The 22,667-nt window shown below is 43.1% G+C and overlaps 1 protein-coding gene across 1 annotated transcript in view; it reads left to right on the top strand.

Moving 5' to 3' along the window:
* LOC106586818 (NGFI-A-binding protein 1) overlaps positions 1-22,667 on the top strand; it is a 48,440-nt gene that overhangs the window by 20,566 nt on the left and 5,207 nt on the right. Inside the window, exons 4-6 of the mRNA XM_014174500.2 lie at positions 2,853-2,904; positions 8,372-8,491; positions 11,326-11,599. Of these exons, the coding sequence (XP_014029975.1) occupies positions 2,853-2,904; positions 8,372-8,491; positions 11,326-11,599 (446 nt within the window). The remainder of the gene's footprint in view (positions 1-2,852; positions 2,905-8,371; positions 8,492-11,325; positions 11,600-22,667) is intronic.

Consider the following 22,667-nt stretch of genomic DNA (forward strand, 5'->3'; position numbering starts at 1 on the left):
ATCCAGGACCAGGGAGAGAAAGGACTGGACATGGGAGGACATCCTGGACGGCAAGGGATCCTACACTTGGGAAGAGATCCTGGTCGGAAGGGATCGCCTCCCATGGGAACAGGTAGAGGCACTCAGAAGAGTGGAGGCAGCAGGAAAGAAGGACCAACGGTATGAGGGAACACGGCTGGCAAGGAAGCCCGAGAAACAGCCCCCCAAAAAATGTTGGGGGGGGCACACGGGGAGTGTGGCAGAGTCAGGTTGGAGACCTGAGCCAGCTCCCCGTGCTTACAGGAGGCAGCGCAGTACTTGTCAGACACCGTGTTATGTGATAAAGCGCACGGTGTCCCCAGTACGCGTGGAGAGCCCGGTGCGCTACATCCCAGCTCCTAACATCTGCCGGGGGAGGTTGGGCATTGAGCCAGGACGGGTTGTGCAGGCCGTGCGCTCTAGACCTCCAGTGCGTCTTCTGGACCCGGTCTATCCTGTGCCTGCTCCACGGACCAGGCCTCCAGTGGGTCTCCCTATCCTGGTTAAGCCTGTGCCTCCTCCTCGGACCAGGCCTCCAGTGGGTCTCCCCATCCTGGTCTGTCCTGTGCCTCCTCTTAGGACCAGGCCACCAGTGGGTCTCCCCATCCTGGTCCGTCCTGTGCCGTTTCCACGGACCAGGCCTCCAGTGGGTCTCCCCATCCTGGTCAGTCCTGTGCCTCCTCTTAGGACCAGGCCACCAGTGGGTCTCCCCATCCTGGTCCATCCTGTGCCACCTCCCAGGACTAGGCCTCCAGTGGGTCTCGCCAGTCGGGAGCCGCCAGAGCCGCCCGCCAGTCCGGAGCCGCCAGAGCCGCCCGCCAGTCAGGAGCCGCCAGAGCCGCCCGCCAGTCAGGAGCTGCCAGAGCCGCCCGCCAGTCAGGAGCTGCCAGAGCCGCCCGCCAGTCAGGAGCTGCCAGAGCCGCCCGCCAGTCAGGAGCTGCCAGAGCCACCCGCCAGTCAGGAGCTGCTAGAGCCGCCCGCCTGTCCGGAGCTGCCAGAGTGGCCCGCCTGTTCGGAGCTGCCAGAGTGGCCCGCCTGTTCGGAGCTGCCAGAGTGGCCCGCCTGTTCGGAGCTGCCAGAGTGGCCCGCCTGTTCGGAGCTGCGAGAGTGGCCCGCCTGTTCGGAGCTGCCAGAGTGGCCCGCCTGTCCGGATCTGCCAGAGTGGCCCGCCTGTCCGGATCTGCGAGAGTGGCCCGCCTGTTCAGAGCTGCCAGAGTGGCCCGCTTGTCCGGATCTGCCAGAGTGGCCCGCCTGTCCGGATCTGCCAGAGTGGCCCGCCTGTCCGGATCTGCCAGAATGGCCTGCCAGCCGGGCGCAGCCAGGGTCGTCCGACAGCCGGGCGCAGCCATCGCCGCCCGCCAGCCGGGCGCAGCAAGGGACACCCGCCAGCCGGGCGCAGCCATCACCGCCCGCCAGCCGGGCGCAGCCAGGGTCGTCCACCAGCCGGGCGCAACAAGGGTCGCCGGCTAGCCGGGCGAAGTCAGGGTCGCCCACCAGACCTTCGGCGTGGCCAGGTGCGCCACCTAAGAGGGCGACGCCAAGGGTGGAACAGAGGCCACGTCCCGCACCTGAGCCGCCGCCGTAAGAAGGCCCACCCGGACCCTCCCCTTCAGTGTCAGGTTTTGCGGCCGGAGTCCGCACCTTGGGGGGGGTACTGTAACGCCCTGGCCATAGAGAGGGGTTTTTGTTCTTTATTTTGGTTAGGCCAGGGTGTTACATTGGGTGGGTGTTCTATGTTCTTTTTCTATGTTTTTGTATTTCTTTGTTTTGGGCCGTGTGTGGCTCCCAATCAGGCACAGCTGAAGTTCGTTGTTGTTGATTGGGAGTCACACATAAGGAGCATGTGAAGAAGACAGCCGTTACAGTTGTACAACTGAATGCATTCAACTGAAATGTGTCTTCCTGCATTTAACCCAACCCCTCTGAATCAGAGAGGTGCGGGGTGCTGCCTTAATTGATGTCCACGTCATGGGCGTCTGGGGAGCAGTTGTTGTTGGGGGTTAACTGCCTTGCTCAAGGGCGGAACGTCACGTTTTTCCACCTTGCCAGTATTGCGTCATTGGTGTTGCACCATAAATTAAAGGGAAATAAATCAGCATTTGACAATATTTTACAGGAGTTTTCATATGTACCTTTTTTCCTTTAGGCATTATAGATCCTTTAGGGATTACAGAACGTTTAGGCATTACAGAAGATCCTTTAGGCATTATAGATCCTTTAGGCATTATAGATCCTTTAGGGATTACAGAACGTTTAGGCATTACAGAAGATCCTTTAGGCATTATAGATCCTTTAGGCATTATAGATCCTTTAGGGATTACAGAACATTTAGGCATTACAGAAGATCCTTTAGGCATTATAGATCCTTTAGGCATTATAGATCCTTTAGGGATTACAGAACGTTTAGGGATTACAGAAGATCCTTTAGGCATTATAGATCAAGATACTATTATCCTGTTCACTATTAGAAGGTTTATGCTCTTTAAAATGTTCCTCTCTCTCACTGATCTCTCTCTGGTCTCGCTTTCTCTCTTTCTGGTCTCTCGCTCTCTCTTTCTTTCTGGTCTGTCTCTCCCTCTCTCTCTCTCTGGTCTCTCTTTCTTTCTGGTCTCTCTCTGGTCTCTCGCTCTTTCATTCTGGTCTCTGTCTCTCCCTCTCTCTTTCTGGTCTCTCTACCCCTCTCTCTATCTCTCTATGGTCTCTCTCTCGGTCTCTCTCTCTCTCTCTCTCTCTCTCTCTCTCTGGTCTCTCTCTCTCTCTCTCTCTCTCTCTCTGGTCTCTCTCTCTCTCTCTCTCTCTCTCTCTCTCTCTCTCTCTCTCTCAATCTCCTGTAGGTCTCGATGTTGTGACAGAGATGATCCTTCTCCCAAGATGATCAAAACAGAGGTGAGCTCATCTCTTTCCTCTCACACCACATGTTCTGATGAGCACAGCGTTTGGCTATATATAATTCAAAGCTCATTCCTGTATCCTCAGTTTCCTAACACCTTTTGTGTTAGTATATTAAAAAGGGTTAATACATTAACAATTGATTCCCACAGACAGACAGACAGATAGTGCATGGTTCTGGCTTGTTGTGTTCAGCGCCTTATTGTTTACTTAGCTGCCTGTCAGCCGGCTTGGCTGTGTGGGCGTGGCTCGAATGAGAGGGGCGTGTCCCTCAAGACTACTGGGTGTCATAATGTAAGTGAACGCTCAAAGTTCACCACAATAAAAACTTCCTCTGTCGAATCAGGTCATCTCCTCCACACCTTAAGTCAGGCCCTAAGAATCCACATTGATCGACTGACACACCTCCTTGCGTCCCCTCCTTGTCTTTTGAAGTGCGTCAGACGCTACGTAGTAGGGCCTTGTCTGTCAGTGTGTCAATGCCTCTATATTTCCATTCCTCACAGTGTAGTGCAGCTGTTGAGTAAAGAGTTTCCCCAGAAACTCCTCTGAGCTGTTGACTAAAGAGTGGCTTTGTGCAGTGAGCTGTGTGAGATTGTGGCAGCTGTTCATTCATCTCTCTCCAGTGGTTGGTTTGATGGTGGTCCAAACCTCTGATGTGAGTGATCATACTCCACACCTCCACAGTACAGGGGTGGACCAGGGTGGGACCAGCTAGGTAGCAGACACACTCCCCCATCTCCTTCCCCCTGTTTCTCAATCCTTTGGGGCAGTCACATTGCAGAACTTTGTAGAACACATATACAGAGTTATTTGTTTGAAGGGAAAGGGGGGATACCTAGTCAGATATACAGCTGAATGTCTTTAACTGAAACGTGTCTTCCTGCATTTAACCCAACCCCTCTGAATCAGAGAATATACTTACAGATATATGATCTTCATTAGACCCAGTTTGTTACATACATGACACACATTTTACCTTAAAACAACTTTTGGAGTTGTTTTCATTTTGAGCCATTTTTCTCTTGCTAAAGTGCCAATTGTTCTCACGACCTGGTGGTTTTCTTTTGACTGTACACGACCCAGTCTCCTGCTTGAGAAGAAGTTTTACATATTTACCACAACAAAGGACTTAATGACAGAGTACTAAAATGAATCCCCACCCACCTGCTTTTCCCCTGCTGTTTCAGTCCTCACCATACCACACATACACACTGCTGCCACCCTCCCGTTAAGGGCCAGGCACACGCCCATGTGGACTCCAACAACAGAAAAGCCCAAATGAGTGCAGTCGCACCTACCCATAGGCCTGATGACATCACCATGTGGGCGCTCTCTGAATCACCCACACCCATACACTTGCACAGTTGAGTTGTCTGCACACACACACACACACACACACACACACACACACACACACACACACACACACACACACACACACACACACGCACACGCACACGCACACACACAGTCATATGGTCTTTAACTCTCCTTCTGTCTCTCCCCGGCTCTCTCTCACATACACACACACACACACACACACACACACACACACACACACACACACACACACACACACACACACACACACACACACACACACACACACACACACACACACACACACACACACACACACACACGCACACACACACACAGTCATATGGTCTTTAACTCTCCTTCTGTCTCTCCCCCTCTCTCTCACATACACACACACACACACACACACACACACACACACACACACACACACACACACACACACACACACACACACACACACACACACACACGGTCTTTAACTCTCCTTCTGTCTCTCCCCCTCTCTCTCACGTACACACACACACACACACACACACACACCCAGTCTGACTGGACACCTTCTGTGGGTTCTGTAAAGGAGTGACACATCATAAGATATGGTTGTAGGGTTAGCTCAGGGTTGATGGACCAGCAGACATGTGTTAACCTTCCTCCTCCAACCTTCACTAACCCCAGTACAGCAGGAAGGATCCACCTCAGCTGGTAGGTTTACTTCCTGACTTACTTCCTGACTTACATCCTGACTTACTTACTGACTTACTGACTTACTTACTGACTTACTGACTTACTTACTGACTTACTGACTGACTTACTTACTGACTGACTTACTGACTGACTTACTGACTGACTTACTTCCTGACTTACTGACTGACTTACTTACTGACTTACTTACTGACTTACTTACTGACTTACTGACTTACTGACTTACTTACTGACTGACTTACTGACTGACTTACTGACTGACTTACTTACTGACTTACTGACTGACTTACTTACTGACTTACTGACTTACTTACTGACTTTATTGTCCCCGTGGGGAAATTTTGTTGCAGTGTCATGTACATGTTTAAAGTGGCGTTTAAATACAAAACAACATTGACAATACAACTTTCATAGCAGTTACATACCAATACATAAAAAAATACAAAAAGACTAGCCTGCTGGCCTTACTGAGTCGATAGGAACATTAGTCTGCTGGCCTCACTGAGTCGATAGGAACATTAGCCTGCTGGCCTTACTGAGTGGATAGGAACATTAGCCTGCTGGCCTTACTGAGTCGATAGGAACATTAGCCTGCTGGCCTTACTGAGTCGATAGGAACATTAGCCTGCTGGCCTTACTGAGTCGATAGGAACATTAGCCTGCTGGCCTTACTGAGTGGATAGGAACATTAGCCTGCTGGCCTTACTGAGTGGATAGGAACATTAGCCTGCTGGCCTTACTGAGTGGATAGGAACATTAGCCTGCTGGCCTTACTGAGTCGATAGGAACATTAGCCTGCTGGCCTTACTGAGTCGATAGGAACATTAGCCTGCTGGCCTTACTGAGTCGATAGGAACATTAGCCTGCTGGCCTTACTGAGTCGATAGGAACATTAGCATGCTGGCCTTACTGAGTGGATAGAAACATTAGCCCGCTGGCCTTACTGAGTCGATAGGAACATTAGCCTGCTGGCCTTACTGAGTCGTTAGGAACATTAGCCTGCTGGCCTTACTGAGTGGATAGGAACATTAGCCTGCTCGCCTTACTGAGTCGATAGGAACATTAGCCTGCTGGCTTTACTGAGTGGATAGAAACATTAGCCTGCTGGCCTTACTGAGTCGATAGGAACATTAGCCTGCTGGCCTTACTGAGTCGATAGGAACATTAGCCTGCTGGCCTTACTGAGTCGTTAGGAACATTAGCCTGCTGGCCTTACTGAGTCGATAGGAACATTAGCCTGCTGGCCTTACTGAGTCGATAGGAACATTAGCCTGCTGGCCTTACTGAGTGGATAGGAACATTAGCCTGCTGGCCTTACTGAGTCGATAGGAACATTAGCCTGCTGGCCTTACTGAGTCGATAGGAACATTAGCCTGCTGGCCTTACTGGGTGGATAGGAACATTAGCCTGCTGGCCTTACTGAGTTGATAGGAACATTAGCCTGCTGGCCTTACTGAGTCGATAGGAACATTAGCCTGCTGGCCTTACTGAGTCAATAGGAACATTAGCCTACTGGGTGGATAGGAACATTAGCCTGCTGGCCTTACTGAGTGGATAGGAACATTAGCCTGCTGGCCTTACTGAGTCGATAGGAACATTAGCCTGCTGGCCTTACTGAGTCGATAGGAACATTAGCCTGCTGGCCTTACTGAGTCGATAGGAACATTAGCCTGCTGGCCTTACTGGGTGGATAGGAACATTAGCCTGCTGGCCTTACTGAGTCGATAGGAACATTAGCCTGCTGGCCTTACTGAGTCGATAGGAACATTAGCCTGCTGGCCTTACTGAGTTGATTGTAACATTAGCCTGCTGGCCTTACTGAGTCGATAGGAACATTAGCCTGCTGGCCTTACTGAGTGGATAGGAACATTAGCCTGCTGGCCTTACTGAGTCGATAGGAACATTAGCCCGCTGGCCTTACTGAGTCGATAGGAACATTAGCCTGCTGGCCTTACTGAGTCGTTAGGAACATTAGCCTGCTGGCCTTACTGAGTGGATAGGAACATTAGCCTGCTCGCCTTACTGAGTCGATAGGAACATTAGCCTGCTGGCTTTACTGAGTGGATAGAAACATTAGCCTGCTGGCCTTACTGAGTCGATAGGAACATTAGCCTGCTGGCCTTACTGAGTCGATAGGAACATTAGCCTGCTGGCCTTACTGAGTCGTTAGGAACATTAGCCTGCTGGCCTTACTGAGTCGATAGGAACATTAGCCTGCTGGCCTTACTGAGTCGATAGGAACATTAGCCTGCTGGCCTTACTGAGTGGATAGGAACATTAGCCTGCTGGCCTTACTGAGTGGATAGGAACATTAGCCTGCTGGCCTTACTGAGTCGATAGGAACATTAGCCTGCTGGCCTTACTGGGTGGATAGGAACATTAGCCTGCTGGCCTTACTGAGTTGATAGGAACATTAGCCTACTGGGTGGATAGGAACATTAGCCTGCTGGCCTTACTGAGTGGATAGGAACATTAGCCTGCTGGCCTTACTGAGTCGATAGGAACATTAGCCTGCTGGCCTTACTGAGTCGATAGGAACATTAGCCTGCTGGCCTTACTGAGTCGATAGGAACATTAGCCTGCTGGCCTTACTGGGTGGATAGGAACATTAGCCTGCTGGCCTTACTGAGTCGATAGGAACATTAGCCTGCTGGCCTTACTGAGTCGATAGGAACATTAGCCTGCTGGCCTTACTGAGTTGATTGTAACATTAGCCTGCTGGCCTTACTGAGTCGATAGGAACATTAGCCTGCTGGCCTTACTGAGTGGATAGGAACATTAGCCTGCTGGCCTTACTGAGTCGATAGGAACATTAGCCTGCTGGCCTTACTGAGTCGATAGGAACATTAGCTGCTGGCCTTACTGAGTCGATAGGAACATTAGCCTGCTGGCCTTACTGAGTGGATAGGAACATTAGCCTGCTGGCCTTACTGAGTCGATAGGAACATTAGCCTGCTGGCCTTACTGAGTGGATAGGAACATTAGCCTGCTGGCCTTACTGAGTTGATAGGAACATTAGCCTGCTGGCCTTACTGAGTCGATAGGAACATTAGCCAGAGCTATTTAGGAGGAATATCACACCTGGCACAAATGATTGTCTAGTTCTGTTAGGACCTCATATTGAAACTAATAGGGACCCTAACTGATGTATCAATCTTAAAGTGATCTACTTTGGTTTAGATACAAGCATCATGAAATCTTAGACAATACATTAATTCAACTTGGACCTAACTTTCTTACCACTTTGTGCATGTTGTTTCTTCCTTCACAGACTCTGTGAATTGGTCAAATTTGGTCAAATGATAAATGTTGTGTATGGTTTCCTAGAAACAAGGGTGTCTCAACTTACCCCACTCTCCCCTAGAGAAGAAAAGAAGGGCTCATCAGGACCGTGGTCTCAATGTTCCTCACTGACTCTGTCTCTTTATTGTGTCAGGAGGGCTTCTTAGACCTCCAGGAAGCCCTGCAGGCCATCCACATGAGAAGGGAGGCCCTGAGAGAGCAGCTGGCCACAGCCAAGTCTAAAGGAGAGGATACTATGGGGCGCAGCATCCAGGTGACTACACTACCACTCACTGACTGACTGACTGACTGACTGACTGACTGTCTGAAGGACTGACTGACTGTCTGTCTGATGGACTGATGGATGGACTGACTGACTGACTGGCTGGCTTGCTGACTGACTGACTCACTGGCTGTTTGACGGACTGACGGACTGACTGACTGACTGACTGGCTTGCTGGATGACTGTTTGGCTGATTGGCTTGCTGGCTGGCTGTGTGTGTGACTGACTGACTGGATAACTGTATGGATGGCTGGCTGATGGACTGGGTAAATGAGAAGAAATGAAGTGAGGAAGCAACTGCATATAATCAGCAAAGTTATTGGCAAGCTGTTTTGTTTCCTCTCAGCTTATCTTGTTTCTAGTTGAGGGGAAAAAAAACGGAATGATGAAAGCAGTCACTCATCCATGCTTTCCTCCACATCTGTTAAGACATCATCCACTGTGCTTAAACAGATACTTCGGGATTTTGGCAGTGAAGCCCTTTTATCTACTTCCCCAGTCAGATGAACTCGTGGATACTATTTTTATGTGTGCAGTTTAAATGAAGTTGCTAACTAGTGCTAGCGCAATTGCTAACTAGCTTTAGAGCAAAGACTGGAAGTCTATGGGTATCTGCTTCCAGTCATTACACTAATGCTAGTTAGCATTGGCTCACAAAACTACGTCTAACCTCCTTCCTACTGAACACCGAGACCAAAAAAATGATATCCAAAAGTTCATCAGACTGGGCAGGTAGATTAACAATTAATCAAATGGCCACTCACACTATTTACACCTTTGTTTTTACACTGCTGCAACTCGCTGTTTATCATCTATGCATAGTCACTTTACCCCTACCTACATGTACAAATGACCTCGACTAACCTGTACCCCCACACATTGACTCTGTAACGGTACCACCTGTATATAGCCTCATTGTTGTTATTTTATTGTGTTACTTTTTATTACATTTTTTACTTTAGTTTATTTAGTAAATATTTTCTTAACTCTATTTCTTGAACTGCATGGTTGGTTAAGGGTTTGTAAGTCAGCATTTCACTGTAAGGTCTACACATGTTTTATTCAGAGCATGTGACAAATAACATTTGATTTGATTAGATAAAGAGCCTCATTGCCAATATCCCAAAGTATCCATTTAAAATAACTCTCCTAATTATCCCTCGTCAAATTATAGGTTTCTTTTCTGTCGTTTCGGAGAGACAGACGAGGCAGGAAATGGCTGACAGATATGTGTATTAATAACCAGTATCTAGACAGGAGAACAGATACGTGTATTAATAACCAGTATCTAGACAGGAGAACAGATATGTGTATTAATAACCAGTATCTAGACAGGAGAACAGATACGTGTATTAATAACCAGTATCTAGACAGGAGAACAGATACGTGTATTAATAACCAGTATCTAGACAGGAGAACAGATACGTGTATTAATAACCAGTATCTAGACAGGAGAACAGATACGTGTATTAATAACCAGTGTCTAGACAGGAGAACAGATACGTGTATTAATAACCAGTGTCTAGACAGGAGAACAGATACGTGTATTAATAACCAGTATCTAGACAGGAGAACAGATACGTGTATTAATAACCAGTATCTAGACAGGAGAACAGATACGTGTATTAATAACCAGTATCTAGACAGGAGAACAGATACGTGTATTAATAACCAGTGTCTAGACAGGAGAACAGATACGTGTATTAATAACCAGTATCTAGACAGGAGAACAGATACGTGTATTAATAACCAGTATCTAGACAGGAGAACAGATACGTGTATTAATAACCAGTATCTAGACAGGAGAACAGATACGTGTATTAATAACCAGTATCTAGACAGGAGAACAGATACGTGTATTAATAACCAGTATCTAGACAGGAGAACAGATACATGTATTAATAACCAGTATCTAGACAGGAGAACAGATACGTGTATTAATAACCAGTGTCTAGACAGGAGAACAGATAGGTGTATTAATAACCAGTGTCTAGACAGGAGAACAGATACGTGTATTAATAACCAGTGTCTAGACAGGAGAACAGATACGTGTATTAATAACCAGTATCTAGACAGGAGAACAGATACGTGTATTAATAACCAGTATCTAGACAGGAGAACAGATACGAGTATTAATAACCAGTATCTAGACAGGAGAACAGACTTGTGCTGCCCATTTAGATGGTCTTTGAGAGAACTGCAGGCTCAGTTTTTTTGTGTGTGATGTGTTTTCTAATGTGAAAAACAAACTTCATTTGTATTGTGTTTATCTCTAACTCTGCATGCCTCCATCTGTGTGTGTGTCTGCGTCTGTCCATGCGTGCGTGTGTGTGTGTGTGTCCATCTGTGTGTGTGTGTGTGTGTGTGTGTCTGCGTCTGTCCGTGTGTGTCTGCGTCTGTCCGTGTGTGTGTGTGTGTCTGCGTCTGTCCGTGTGTGTGTGTGTGTCTGCGTCTGTCCGTGTGTGTGTGTGTGTCTGCGTCTGTCCGTGTGTGTGTGTGTGTCTGCGTCTGTCCGTGTGTGTCTGCGTCTGTCCGTGTGTGTGTCTGCGTCTGTCCGTGTGTGTGTCCGTGTGTGTGTGTGTGTGTGTGTGTATATGTGTGTGTGTGTGTGTGTGTGTGTGTGTGTGTGTGTGTGTGTGTGTGTGTGTGTGTGTGTGTGTGTGTGTGTGTGTGTGTGTGTGTGTCTGTCCGTGTGTGTCTGCATCTGTCCGTGTGTGTCTGCGTCTGTCCATGTGTGTCTGCGTCTGTCCATGTGTGTGTGTGTGTGTGTGTGTGTGTGTGTGTGTGTGTGTGGTGTGTGTGGTCTGTTCATGCGGGTGTGTTAGCTGCAGCTGGAGTGTCTGCTGGCCAGACAGATGGAGATCCATCACGAAGCCCAGGCCCAGGACAGACTGCAGGCCCAGGACAGACTGCAGGCCCAGGACAGACTGCAGGCCCAGGACAGACTGCAGGCCCAGGACAGACTGCAGACCCAGGACAGACTGCAGGCCCTGGAGTGGAAGGTCCCTCTGGGGGCCTTCAGGTTGAGACACAACACTAACCCAGAGCACTGTCACCATGTCAACGGAGTCTCCACTGACAGCACCAGTCTACCACCAGGTCAGTCATTCCACATTCATGTTAGGAAGTGTATATTGGACCGGCAGAACAAAAACGTAAGGTTGAATTAATTAGGTGTTGAGGTTAAGTTTAGGAACCAGGGTTCGATTAAGGTTAGGGTTGGAGTAAGGAGAAAGCATAAAAAGTTAACATTGGGTCAGTGGTACCACTGTCCGCCACCATTCTATTTCTGCTGGTTAAATATACACTGCCTTTATGTTTCATTTCCTAGTCACACTTTCATTTCTTTCAGTCATTTGTTTTGGGGTTTTTGGGGGGAGTTTCAGGATGGGTCCAGGTGTGTGTGTGTGTGTGTATTTTTTGGTATTTGGTATTTTATTAGGATCCCCATTAGCTGTTGTGAAGCAGCAGCTACTCTTCCTGAGGTCCACACAAAGCCTGAAACTTGACATAACACAGAACATTAATGAATGAGAACAGCTCAAGGGCAGAACTACATACATTTCAAAATGGCACATGTAGCCTACATATCAATATATACACACAATCTATCTAGGTCCTCAGAAAACAGACTTATATATAAAGATTATAAATGCTCTGAGTTGTTTTTAAGTTTGCTTTGAGGACCATTAGGCAGCTATTGATTTGCCCTGAAGCCCTCTAAAATGGATAATTCACCCAAATTACAAAATTACACATTGATTTCTTGACCCTGTAAGCAGTCTGTGGACAAGGTATGACTGCAATCCATGCTTTGGTTTAGTTTCCCTGGCACTGTTTCCACATACTAACGTTTTAACATTTGTAGCACAAATCCCATTCAAGTCATGGGACTGATATTAGCATTTTTCGCGCATAAGACATCAGAATGCTTCAGTTTGGCTGGCGCCTAGTCGAACTCAGCTAGTACGAAGCGAACAAGTGTGCTCGCATACTCCCTTAAAAGACCTTCGCTTGAAAAGACCTTCGCTTGAAAAACTGAGTGGCAATAGTACGGTTTGTCCATTTTGAGTTTGTCCAAATTAAATCTAAGATATCTCAAGAAATCTGTCATGAATTTTGACGTTTTTGCCAAGGAGATCTTATTCGTACAATTTTACATCTAACTAAGATGTTTAGTGCAGTATTTGTCACTTAAAACGTGCATGAAAACGAGTCTCTCATTGAATGACAACAAAGACTTTATTGAATAATGCCTACTGTTGATCAATCACCCACAAAGGGGCGTAGACTTCGGCTCTGAACTTCGGCTTGGATCCAGAAAACATTTTGTGTGCCCAAACAGCCGAAAAAACCCTCACCGATGTCCAAAACAAACAAACGTCATAAAATATCATCATAATATATGCACAAACTCTTCGGAACTGTTTCGACCGGGAAACATGTGTAATTTGAGACAACGAAGAGTGTGTGGTGAGCACTGAGGATGAAGGGTGACACGTCCTCTCTACTTTCACAAACTCAACCTCACACAGTCAACAGCATGACACCGCAACGTTAACACTTTCACCTGCTTCCTCTGTTTCCTCTCATGCTCACACGCGCGCAACCACACACACTTAAACACACCCACTTAAACACAATAAAACACACACACTTACACACATGCACTCACATGTACACAGACTGAATTATCTTCCTTTGTGCTCCACCTCTGGGTCTTCAGTCACAGCGTTGACAGCAATGTGGCGTGACTAACACTTTTCATACACAGCACAACACACCGCTCTTTCATTTAACAGCCTCTATTGATGACAGAGAGAAAGCCACAAAGCATTGTTTTAAATAAGGGGTGTTGACTTTTTGTGAGGTGATTTGAGTGCTAGAATACCACAGTACTTTATTATCATTCTGTTATATCAGTAATGTGTCTTCTGTTGAGAACAGGGACTCCCTGCCTAATTAAATAAAATTAAAGTTTATTTGTCACGTACGCCGAATACAACAAGTGTAGACCTTACAGTGAAATGCTTACTTACTTTTTAAATCAAAATAAATAGGTATTAAGTTAACAATAGATAAATAATGAAATAAAAACAACAGCGAAAAATAACAGTAGCGAGACTATATACAGTAGCGAGGCTATATACAGGCACAGGTTAGTCGGGCTATTTGAGGTAGTATGTACATGTAGGTTTGGTTAAAGTGACTATGCATATATGATAAACAGAGAGTAGCAGTAGAGTAATCAAATCAAATTGTATTTGTCACATGCGCCGAATACATCAGGTGTAGACCTACCGGTGAAATGCTTACTTACGAGCCCCTAACCAACTATGCAGTTTAAAAAATATATATAAGAATAGGAAATAAAAGTAACAAGTAATTAAAGAGCAGTCTGTCCATTACAGGTTAAATAACAGCTCCCTGTCTAAATACAGGTTAAATAACAGCTCCCTGTCTAATTACAGGTTAAATAACAGCTCCCTGTCTAATACAGGTTAAATAACAGCTCCCTGTCTAAATACAGGTTAAATAACAGCTCCCTGTCTAAATACAGGTTAAATAACAGCTCCCTGTCTAAATACAGGTTAAATAACAGCTCCCTGTCTAATTACAGGTTAAATAACAGCTCCCTGTCTAATTACAGGTTAAATAACAGCTCCCTGTCTAAATACAGGTTAAGTAACAGCTCCCTGTCTAAATACAGGTTAAATAACAGCTCCCTGTCTAATTACAGGTTAAATAACAGCTCCCTGTCTAAATACAGGTTAAATAACAGCTCCCTGTCTAAATACAGGTTAAATAACAGCTCCCTGTCTAAATACAGGTTAAATAACAGCTCCCTGTCTAAATACAGGTTAAATAACAGCTCCCTGTCTAATTACAGGTTAAATAACAGCTCCCTGTCTAATTACAGGTTAAATAACAGCTCCCTGTCTAAATACAGGTTAAGTAACAGCTCCCTGTCTAATTACAGGTTAAATAACAGCTCCCTGTCTAATTACAGGTTAAATAACAGCTCCCTGTCTAATTACAGGTTAAATAACAGCTCCCTGTCTAAATACAGGTTAAATAACAGCTCCCTGTCTAAATACAGGTTAAATAACAGCTCCCTGTCTAATTACAGGTTAAATAACAGCTCCCTGTCTAAATACAGGTTAAATAACAGCTCCCTGTCTAAATACAGGTTAAATAACAGCTCCCAGTCTAATTACAGGTTAAATAACAGCTCCCTGTCTAATTACAGGTTAAATAACAGCTCCCTGTCTAAATACAGGTTAAATAACAGCTCCCTGTCTAATTACAGGTTAAATAACAGCTCCCTGTCTAATTACAGGTTAAATAACAGCTCCCTGTCTAAATACAGGTTAAATAACAGCTCCCTGTCTAATTACAGGTTAAATAACAGCTCCCTGTCTAATTACAGGTTAAATAACAGCTCCCTGTCTAATTACAGGTTAAATAACAGCTCCCTGTCTAATTACAGGTTAAATAACGTCTCCCTGTCTAATTACAGGTTAAATAACAGCTCCCTGTCTAATTACAGGTTAAATAACAGCTCCCTGTCTAAATACAGGTTAAATAACAGCTCCCTGTCTAATTACAGGTTAAATAACAGCTCCCTGTCTAAATACAGGTTAAATAACAGCTCCCTGTCTAAATACAGGTTAAATAACAGCTCCCTGTCTAATTACAGGTTAATTAACAGCTCCCTGTCTAAATACAGGTTAAATAACAGCTCCCTGTCTAAATACAGGTTAAATAACAGCTCCCTGTCTAAATACAGGTTAATTAACAGCTCCCTGTCTAATTACAGGTTAAATAACAGCTCCCTGTCTAATTACAGGTTAAATAACAGCTCCCTGTCTAATTACAGGTTAAATAACGTCTCCCTGTCTAATTACAGATTAAATAACGTCTCCCTGTCTAATTACAGGTTAAATAACAGCTCCCTGTCTAATTACAGGTTAAATAACAGCTCCCTGTCTAATTACAGGTTAAATAACAGCTCCCTGTCTAAATACAGGTTAAATAACAGCTCCCTGTCTAAATACAGGTTAAATAACAGCTCCCTGTCTAAATACAGGTTAAATAACAGCTCCCTGTCTAATTACAGGTTAAATAACAGCTCCCTGTCTAATTACAGGTTAAATAACAGCTCCCTGTCTAAATACAGGTTAAATAACAGCTCCCTGTCTAAATACAGGTTAAATAACAGCTCCCTGTCTAATTACAGGTTAAATAACAGCTCCCTGTCTAATTACAGGTTAAATAACAGCTCCCTGTCTAATTACAGGTTAATTAACAGCTCCCTGTCTAATTACAGGTTAAATAACAGCTCCCTGTCTAAATACAGGTTAAATAACAGCTCCCTGTCTAATTACAGGTTAATTAACAGCTCCCTGTCTAATTACAGGTTAAATAACAGCTCCCTGTCTAAATACAGGTTAAATAACAGCTCCCTGTCTAATTACAGGTTAAATAACAGCTCCCTGTCTAAATACAGGTTAAATAACAGCTCCCTGTCTAAATACAGGTTAAATAACAGCTCCCTGTCTAATTACAGGTTAATTAACAGCTCCCTGTCTAATTACAGGTTAAATAACAGCTCCCTGTCTAAATACAGGTTAAATAACGTCTCCCTGTCTAATTACAGGTTAAATAACAGCTCCCTGTCTAAATACAGGTTAAATAACAGCTCCCTGTCTAATTACAGGTTAAATAACAGCTCCCTGTCTAATTACAGGTTAAATAACAGCTCCCTGTCTAATTACAGGTTAAATAACAGCTCCCTGTCTAATTACAGGTTAAATAACAGCTCCCTGTCTAAATACAGGTTAAATAACAGCTCCCTGTCTAATTACAGGTTAAATAACAGCTCCCTGTCTAATTACAGGTTAAATAACAGCTCCCTGTCTAAATACAGGTTAAATAACAGCTCCCTGTCTAATTACAGGTTAAATAACAGCTCCCTGTCTAATTACAGGTTAAATAACAGCTCCCTGTCTAAATACAGGTTAAATAACAGCTCCCTGTCTAATTACAGGTTAAATAACAGCTCCCTGTCTAATTACAGGTTAAATAACGTCTCCCTGTCTAATTACAGGTTAAATAACAGCTCCCTGTCTAATTACAGGTTAAATAACAGCTCCCTGTCTAATTACAGGTTAAATAACAGCTCCCTGTCAAATTACAGGTTAAATAACAGCTCCCTGTCTAAATACAGGTTAAATAACAGCTCCCTGTCTAAATACAGGTTAAATAACAGCTCCCTGTCTAAATACAGGTTAAATAACAGCTCCCTGTCTAATTACAGGTTAAATAACAGCTCCCTGTCTAATTACAGGTTAAATAACAGCTCCCTGTCTAAATACAGGTTAAATAACAGCTCCCTGTCTAATTACAGGTTAATTAACAGCTCCCTGTCTAATTACAGGTTAAATAACAGCTCCCTGTCTAAATACAGGTTAAATAACAGCTCCCTGTCTAATTACAGGTTAAATAACAGCTCCCTGTCTAAATACAGGTTAAATAACAGCTCCCTGTCTAAATACAGGTTAAATAACAGCTCCCTGTCTAATTAAGGGTTAATTAACAGCTCCCTGTCTAATTACAGGTTAAATAACAGCTCCCTGTCTAAATACAGGTTAAATAACGTCTCCCTGTCTAATTACAGGTTAAATAACAGCTCCCTGTCTAAATACAGGTTAAATAACAGCTCCCTGTCTAATTACAGGTTAAATAACAGCTCCCTGTCTAAATACAGGTTAAATAACAGCTCCCTGTCTAAATACAGGTTAAATAACAGCTCCCTGTCTAAATACAGGTTAAATAACAGCTCCCTGTCTAATTACAGGTTAAATAACAGCTCCCTGTCTAATTACAGGTTAAATAACAGCTCCCTGTCTAATTACAGGTTAAATAACAGCTCCCTGTCTAAATACAGGTTAAATAACAGCTCCCTGTCTAATTACAGGTTAAATAACAGCTCCCTGTCTAATTACAGGTTAAATAACAGCTCCCTGTCTAAATACAGGTTAAATAACAGCTCCCTGTCTAATTACAGGTTAAATAACAGCTCCCTGTCTAATTACAGGTTAAATAACAGCTCCCTGTCTAAATACAGGTTAAATAACGTCTCCCTGTCTAATTCCAGGTTAAATAACGTCTCCCTGTCTAATTACAGGTTAAATAACAGCTCCCTGTCTAATTACAGGTTAAATAACAGCTCCCTGTCTAATTACAGGTTAAATAACAGCTCCCTGTCTAATTACAGGTTAAATAACAGCTCCCTGTCTAATTACAGGTTAAATAACAGCTCCCTGTCTAAATACAGGTTAAATAACAGCTCCCTGTCTAATTACAGGTTAAATAACGTCTCCCTGTCTAATTACAGGTTAAATAACAGCTCCCTGTCTAAATACAGGTTAAATAACAGCTCCCTGTCTAATTACAGGTTAAATAACGTCTCCCTGTCTAAATACAGGTTAAATAACAGCTCCCTGTCTAAATACAGGTTAAATAACAGCTCCCTGTCTAAATACAGGTTAAATAACAGCTCCCTGTCTAATTACAGGTTAAATAACGTCTCCCTGTCTAATTACAGGTTAAATAACAGCTCCCTGTCTAAATACAGGTTAAATAACAGCTCCCTGTCTAAATACAGGTTAAATAACAGCTCCCTGTCTAATTACAGGTTAAATAACAGCTCCCTGTCTAATTACAGGTTAATTAACAGCTCCCTGTCTAATTACAGGTTAAATAACGTCTCCCTGTCTAATTACAGGTTAAATAACGTCTCCCTGTCTAATTACAGGTTAAATAACAGCTCCCTGTCTAAATACAGGTTAAATAACGTCTCCCTGTCTAAATACAGGTTAAATAACAGCTCCCTGTCTAATTACAGGTTAAATAACAGCTCCCTGTCTAAATACAGGTTAAATAACAGCTCCCTGTCTAATTACAGGTTAAATAACAGCTCCCTGTCTAATTACAGGTTAAATAACAGCTCCCTGTGTAAATACAGGTTAAATAACAGCTCCCTGTCTAATTACAGGTTAAATAACAGCTCCCTGTCTAATTACAGGTTAAATAACAGCTCCCTGTCTAAATACAGGTTAAATAACAGCTCCCTGTCTAATTACAGGTTAAATAACAGCTCCCTGTCTAATTACAGGTTAAATAACAGCTCCCTGTCTAAATACAGGTTAAATAACGTCTCCCTGTCTAATTCCAGGTTAAATAACGTCTCCCTGTCTAATTACAGGTTAAATAACAGCTCCCTGTCTAATTACAGGTTAAATAACAGCTCCCTGTCTAATTACAGGTTAAATAACAGCTCCCTGTCTAATTACAGGTTAAATAACGTCTCCCTGTCTAATTACAGGTTAAATAACAGCTCCCTGTCTAAATACAGGTTAAATAACAGCTCCCTGTCTAATTACAGGTTAAATAACAGCTCCCTGTCTTATTACAGGTTAAATAACAGCTCCCTGTCTAAATACAGGTTAAATAACAGCTCCCTGTCTAATTACAGGTTAAATAACAGCTCCCTGTCTAATTACAGGTTAAATAACAGCTCCCTGTCTAAATACAGGTTAAATAACGTCTCCCTGTCTAAATACAGGTTAAATAACAGCTCCCTGTCTAATTACAGGTTAAATAACAGCTCCCTGTCTAAATACAGGTTAAATAACAGCTCCCTGTCTAAATACAGGTTAAATAACGTCTCCCTGTCTAAATACAGGTTAAATAACAGCTCCCTGTCTAATTACAGGTTAAATAACAGCTCCCTGTCTAAATACAGGTTAAATAACAGCTCCCTGTCTAATTACAGGTTAAATAACAGCTCCCTGTCTAATTACAGGTTAAATAACAGCTCCTTGTCTAAATACAGGTTAAATAACAGCTCCCTGTCTAATTACAGGTTAAATAACAGCTCCCTGTCTAATTACAGGTTAAATAACAGCTCCCTGTCTAAATACAGGTTAAATAACAGCTCCCTGTCTAATTACAGGTTAAATAACAGCTCCCTGTCTAATTACAGGTTAAATAACAGCTCCCTGTCTAAATACAGGTTAAATAACGTCTCCCTGTCTAATTCCAGGTTAAATAACGTCTCCCTGTCTAATTACAGGTTAAATAACAGCTCCCTGTCTAATTACAGGTTAAATAACAGCTCCCTGTCTAAATACAGGTTAAATAACAGCTCCCTGTCTAAATACAGGTTAAATAACAGCTCCCTGTCTAATTACAGGTTAAATAACAGCTCCCTGTCTAATTACAGGTTAAATAACAGCTCCCTGTCTAAATACAGGTTAAATAACAGCTCCCTGTCTAATTACAGGTTAAATAACGTCTCCCTGTCTAATTACAGGTTATATAACAGCTCCCTGTCTAAATACAGGTTAAATAACAGCTCCCTGTCTAATTACAGGTTAAATAACGTCTCCCTGTCTAAATACAGGTTAAATAACAGCTCCCTGTCTAAATACAGGTTAAATAACAGCTCCCTGTCTAAATACAGGTTAAATAACAGCTCCCTGTCTAAATACAGGTTAAATAACAGCTCCCTGTCTAATTACAGGTTAAATAACGTCTCCCTGTCTAATTACAGGTTAAATAACAGCTCCCTGTCTAAATACAGGTTAAATAACAGCTCCCTGTCTAAATACAGGTTAAATAACAGCTCCCTGTCTAATTACAGGTTAAATAACAGCTCCCTGTCTAATTACAGGTTAAATAACAGCTCCCTGTCTAATTACAGGTTAAATAACAGCTCCCTGTCTAAATACAGGTTAAATAACAGCTCCCTGTCTAAATACAGGTTAAATAACGTCTCCCTGTCTAAATACAGGTTAAATAACAGCTCCCTGTCTAATTACAGATTAAATAACAGCTCCCTGTCTAAATCCAGGTTAAATAACAGCTCCCTGTCTAAATACAGGTTAAATAACGTCTCCCTGTCTAAATACAGGTTAAATAACAGCTCCCTGTCTAATTACAGGTTAAATAACAGCTCCCTGTCCATTACAGGTTAAATAACAGCTCCCTGTCTAATTACAGGTTAAATAACAGCTCCCTGTCTAAATACAGGTTAAATAACAGCTCCCTGTCTAAATACAGGTTAAATAACAGCTCCCTGTCTAAATACAGGTTAAATAACAGCTCCCTGTCTAATTACAGGTTAAATAACGTCTCCCTGTCTAATTACAGGTTAAATAACAGCTCCCTGTCTAAATACAGGTTAAATAACAGCTCCCTGTCTAATTACAGGTTAAATAACAGCTCCCTGTCTAATTACAGGTTAAATAACAGCTCCCTGTCTAATTACAGGTTAAATAACAGCTCCCTGTCTAATTACAGGTTAAATAACGTCTCCCTGTCTAATTACAGGTTAAATAACGTCTCCCTGTCTAATTACAGGTTAAATAACAGCTCCCTGTCTAAATACAGGTTAAATAACAGCTCCCTGTCTAATTACAGGTTAAATAACAGCTCCCTGTCTAATTACAGGTTAAATAACAGCTCCCTGTCTAATTACAGGTTAAATAACAGCTCCCTGTCTAATTACAGGTTAAATAACAGCTCCCTGTCTAAATACAGGTTAAATAACAGCTCCCTGTCTAATTACAGGTTAAATAACAGCTCCCTGTCTAATTACAGGTTAAATAACAGCTCCCTGTCTAATTACAGGTTAAATAACAGCTCCCTGTCTAATTACAGGTTAAATAACAGCTCCCTGTCTAAATACAGGTTAAATAACAGCTCCCTGTCTAATTACAGGTTAAATAACAGCTCCCTGTCTAATTACAGGTTAAATAACGTCTCCCTGTCTAATTACAGGTTAAATAACAGCTCCCTGTCTAATTACAGGTTAAATAACGTCTCCCTGTCTAATTACAGGTTAAATAACAGCTCCCTGTCTAATTACAGGTTAAATAACAGCTCCCTGTCTAATTACAGGTTAAATAACAGCTCCCTGTCTAATTACAGGTTAAATAACAGCTCCCTGTCTAATTACAGGTTAAATAACAGCTCCCTGTCTAAATACAGGTTAAATAACAGCTCCCTGTCTAATTACAGGTTAAATAACAGCTCCCTGTCTAAATACAGGTTAAATAACAGCTCCCTGTCTAAATACAGGTTAAATAACAGCTCCCTGTCTAAATACAGGTTAAATAACAGCTCCCTGTCTAAATACAGGTTAAATAACAGCTCCCTGTCTAAATACAGGTTAAATAACAGCTCCCTGTCTAATTACAGGTTAAATAACAGCTCCCTGTCTAAATACAGGTTAAATAACAGCTCCCTGTCTAATTACAGGTTAAATAACAGCTCCCTGTCTAAATACAGGTTAAATAACAGCTCCCTGTCTAATTACAGGTTAAATAACAGCTCCCTGTCTAAATACAGGTTAAATAACAGCTCCCTGTCTAATTACAGGTTAAATAACAGCTCCCTGTCTAAATACAGGTTAAATAACAGCTCCCTGTCTAATTACAGGTTAAATAACAGCTCCCTGTCTAAATACAGGTTAAATAACAGCTCCCTGTCTAATTACAGGTTAAATAACAGCTCCCTGTCTAATTACAGGTTAAATAACGTCTCCCTGTCTAATTACAGGTTAAATAACAGCTCCCTGTCTAATTACAGGTTAAATAACAGCTCCCTGTCTAATTACAGGTTAAATAACAGCTCCCTGTCTAATTACAGGTTAAATAACGTCTCCCTGTCTAATTACAGGTTAAATAACAGCTCCCTGTCTAATTACAGGTTAAATAACAGCTCCCTGTCTAATTACAGGTTAAATAACGTCTCCCTGTCTAATTACAGGTTAAATAACAGCTCCCTGTCTAATTACAGGTTAAATAACGTCTCCCTGTCTAATTACAGGTTAAATAACAGCTCCCTGTCTAATTACAGGTTAAATAACAGCTCCCTGTCTAATTACAGGTTAAATAACAGCTCCCTGTCTAATTACAGGTTAAATAACAGCTCCCTGTCTAAATACAGGTTAAATAACAGCTCCCTGTCTAATTACAGGTTAATTAACAGCTCCCTGTCTAATTACAGGTTAATTAACAGCTCCCTGTCTAATTACAGGTTAAATAACAGCTCCCTGTCTAAATACAGGTTAAGTAACAGCTCTTTGCCCAATTAC

The sequence above is a fragment of the Salmo salar genome, chromosome ssa25 (assembly GCF_905237065.1).
Source record: "Salmo salar chromosome ssa25, Ssal_v3.1, whole genome shotgun sequence".
In the NCBI taxonomy this organism is placed as follows: domain Eukaryota; kingdom Metazoa; phylum Chordata; class Actinopteri; order Salmoniformes; family Salmonidae; genus Salmo; species Salmo salar.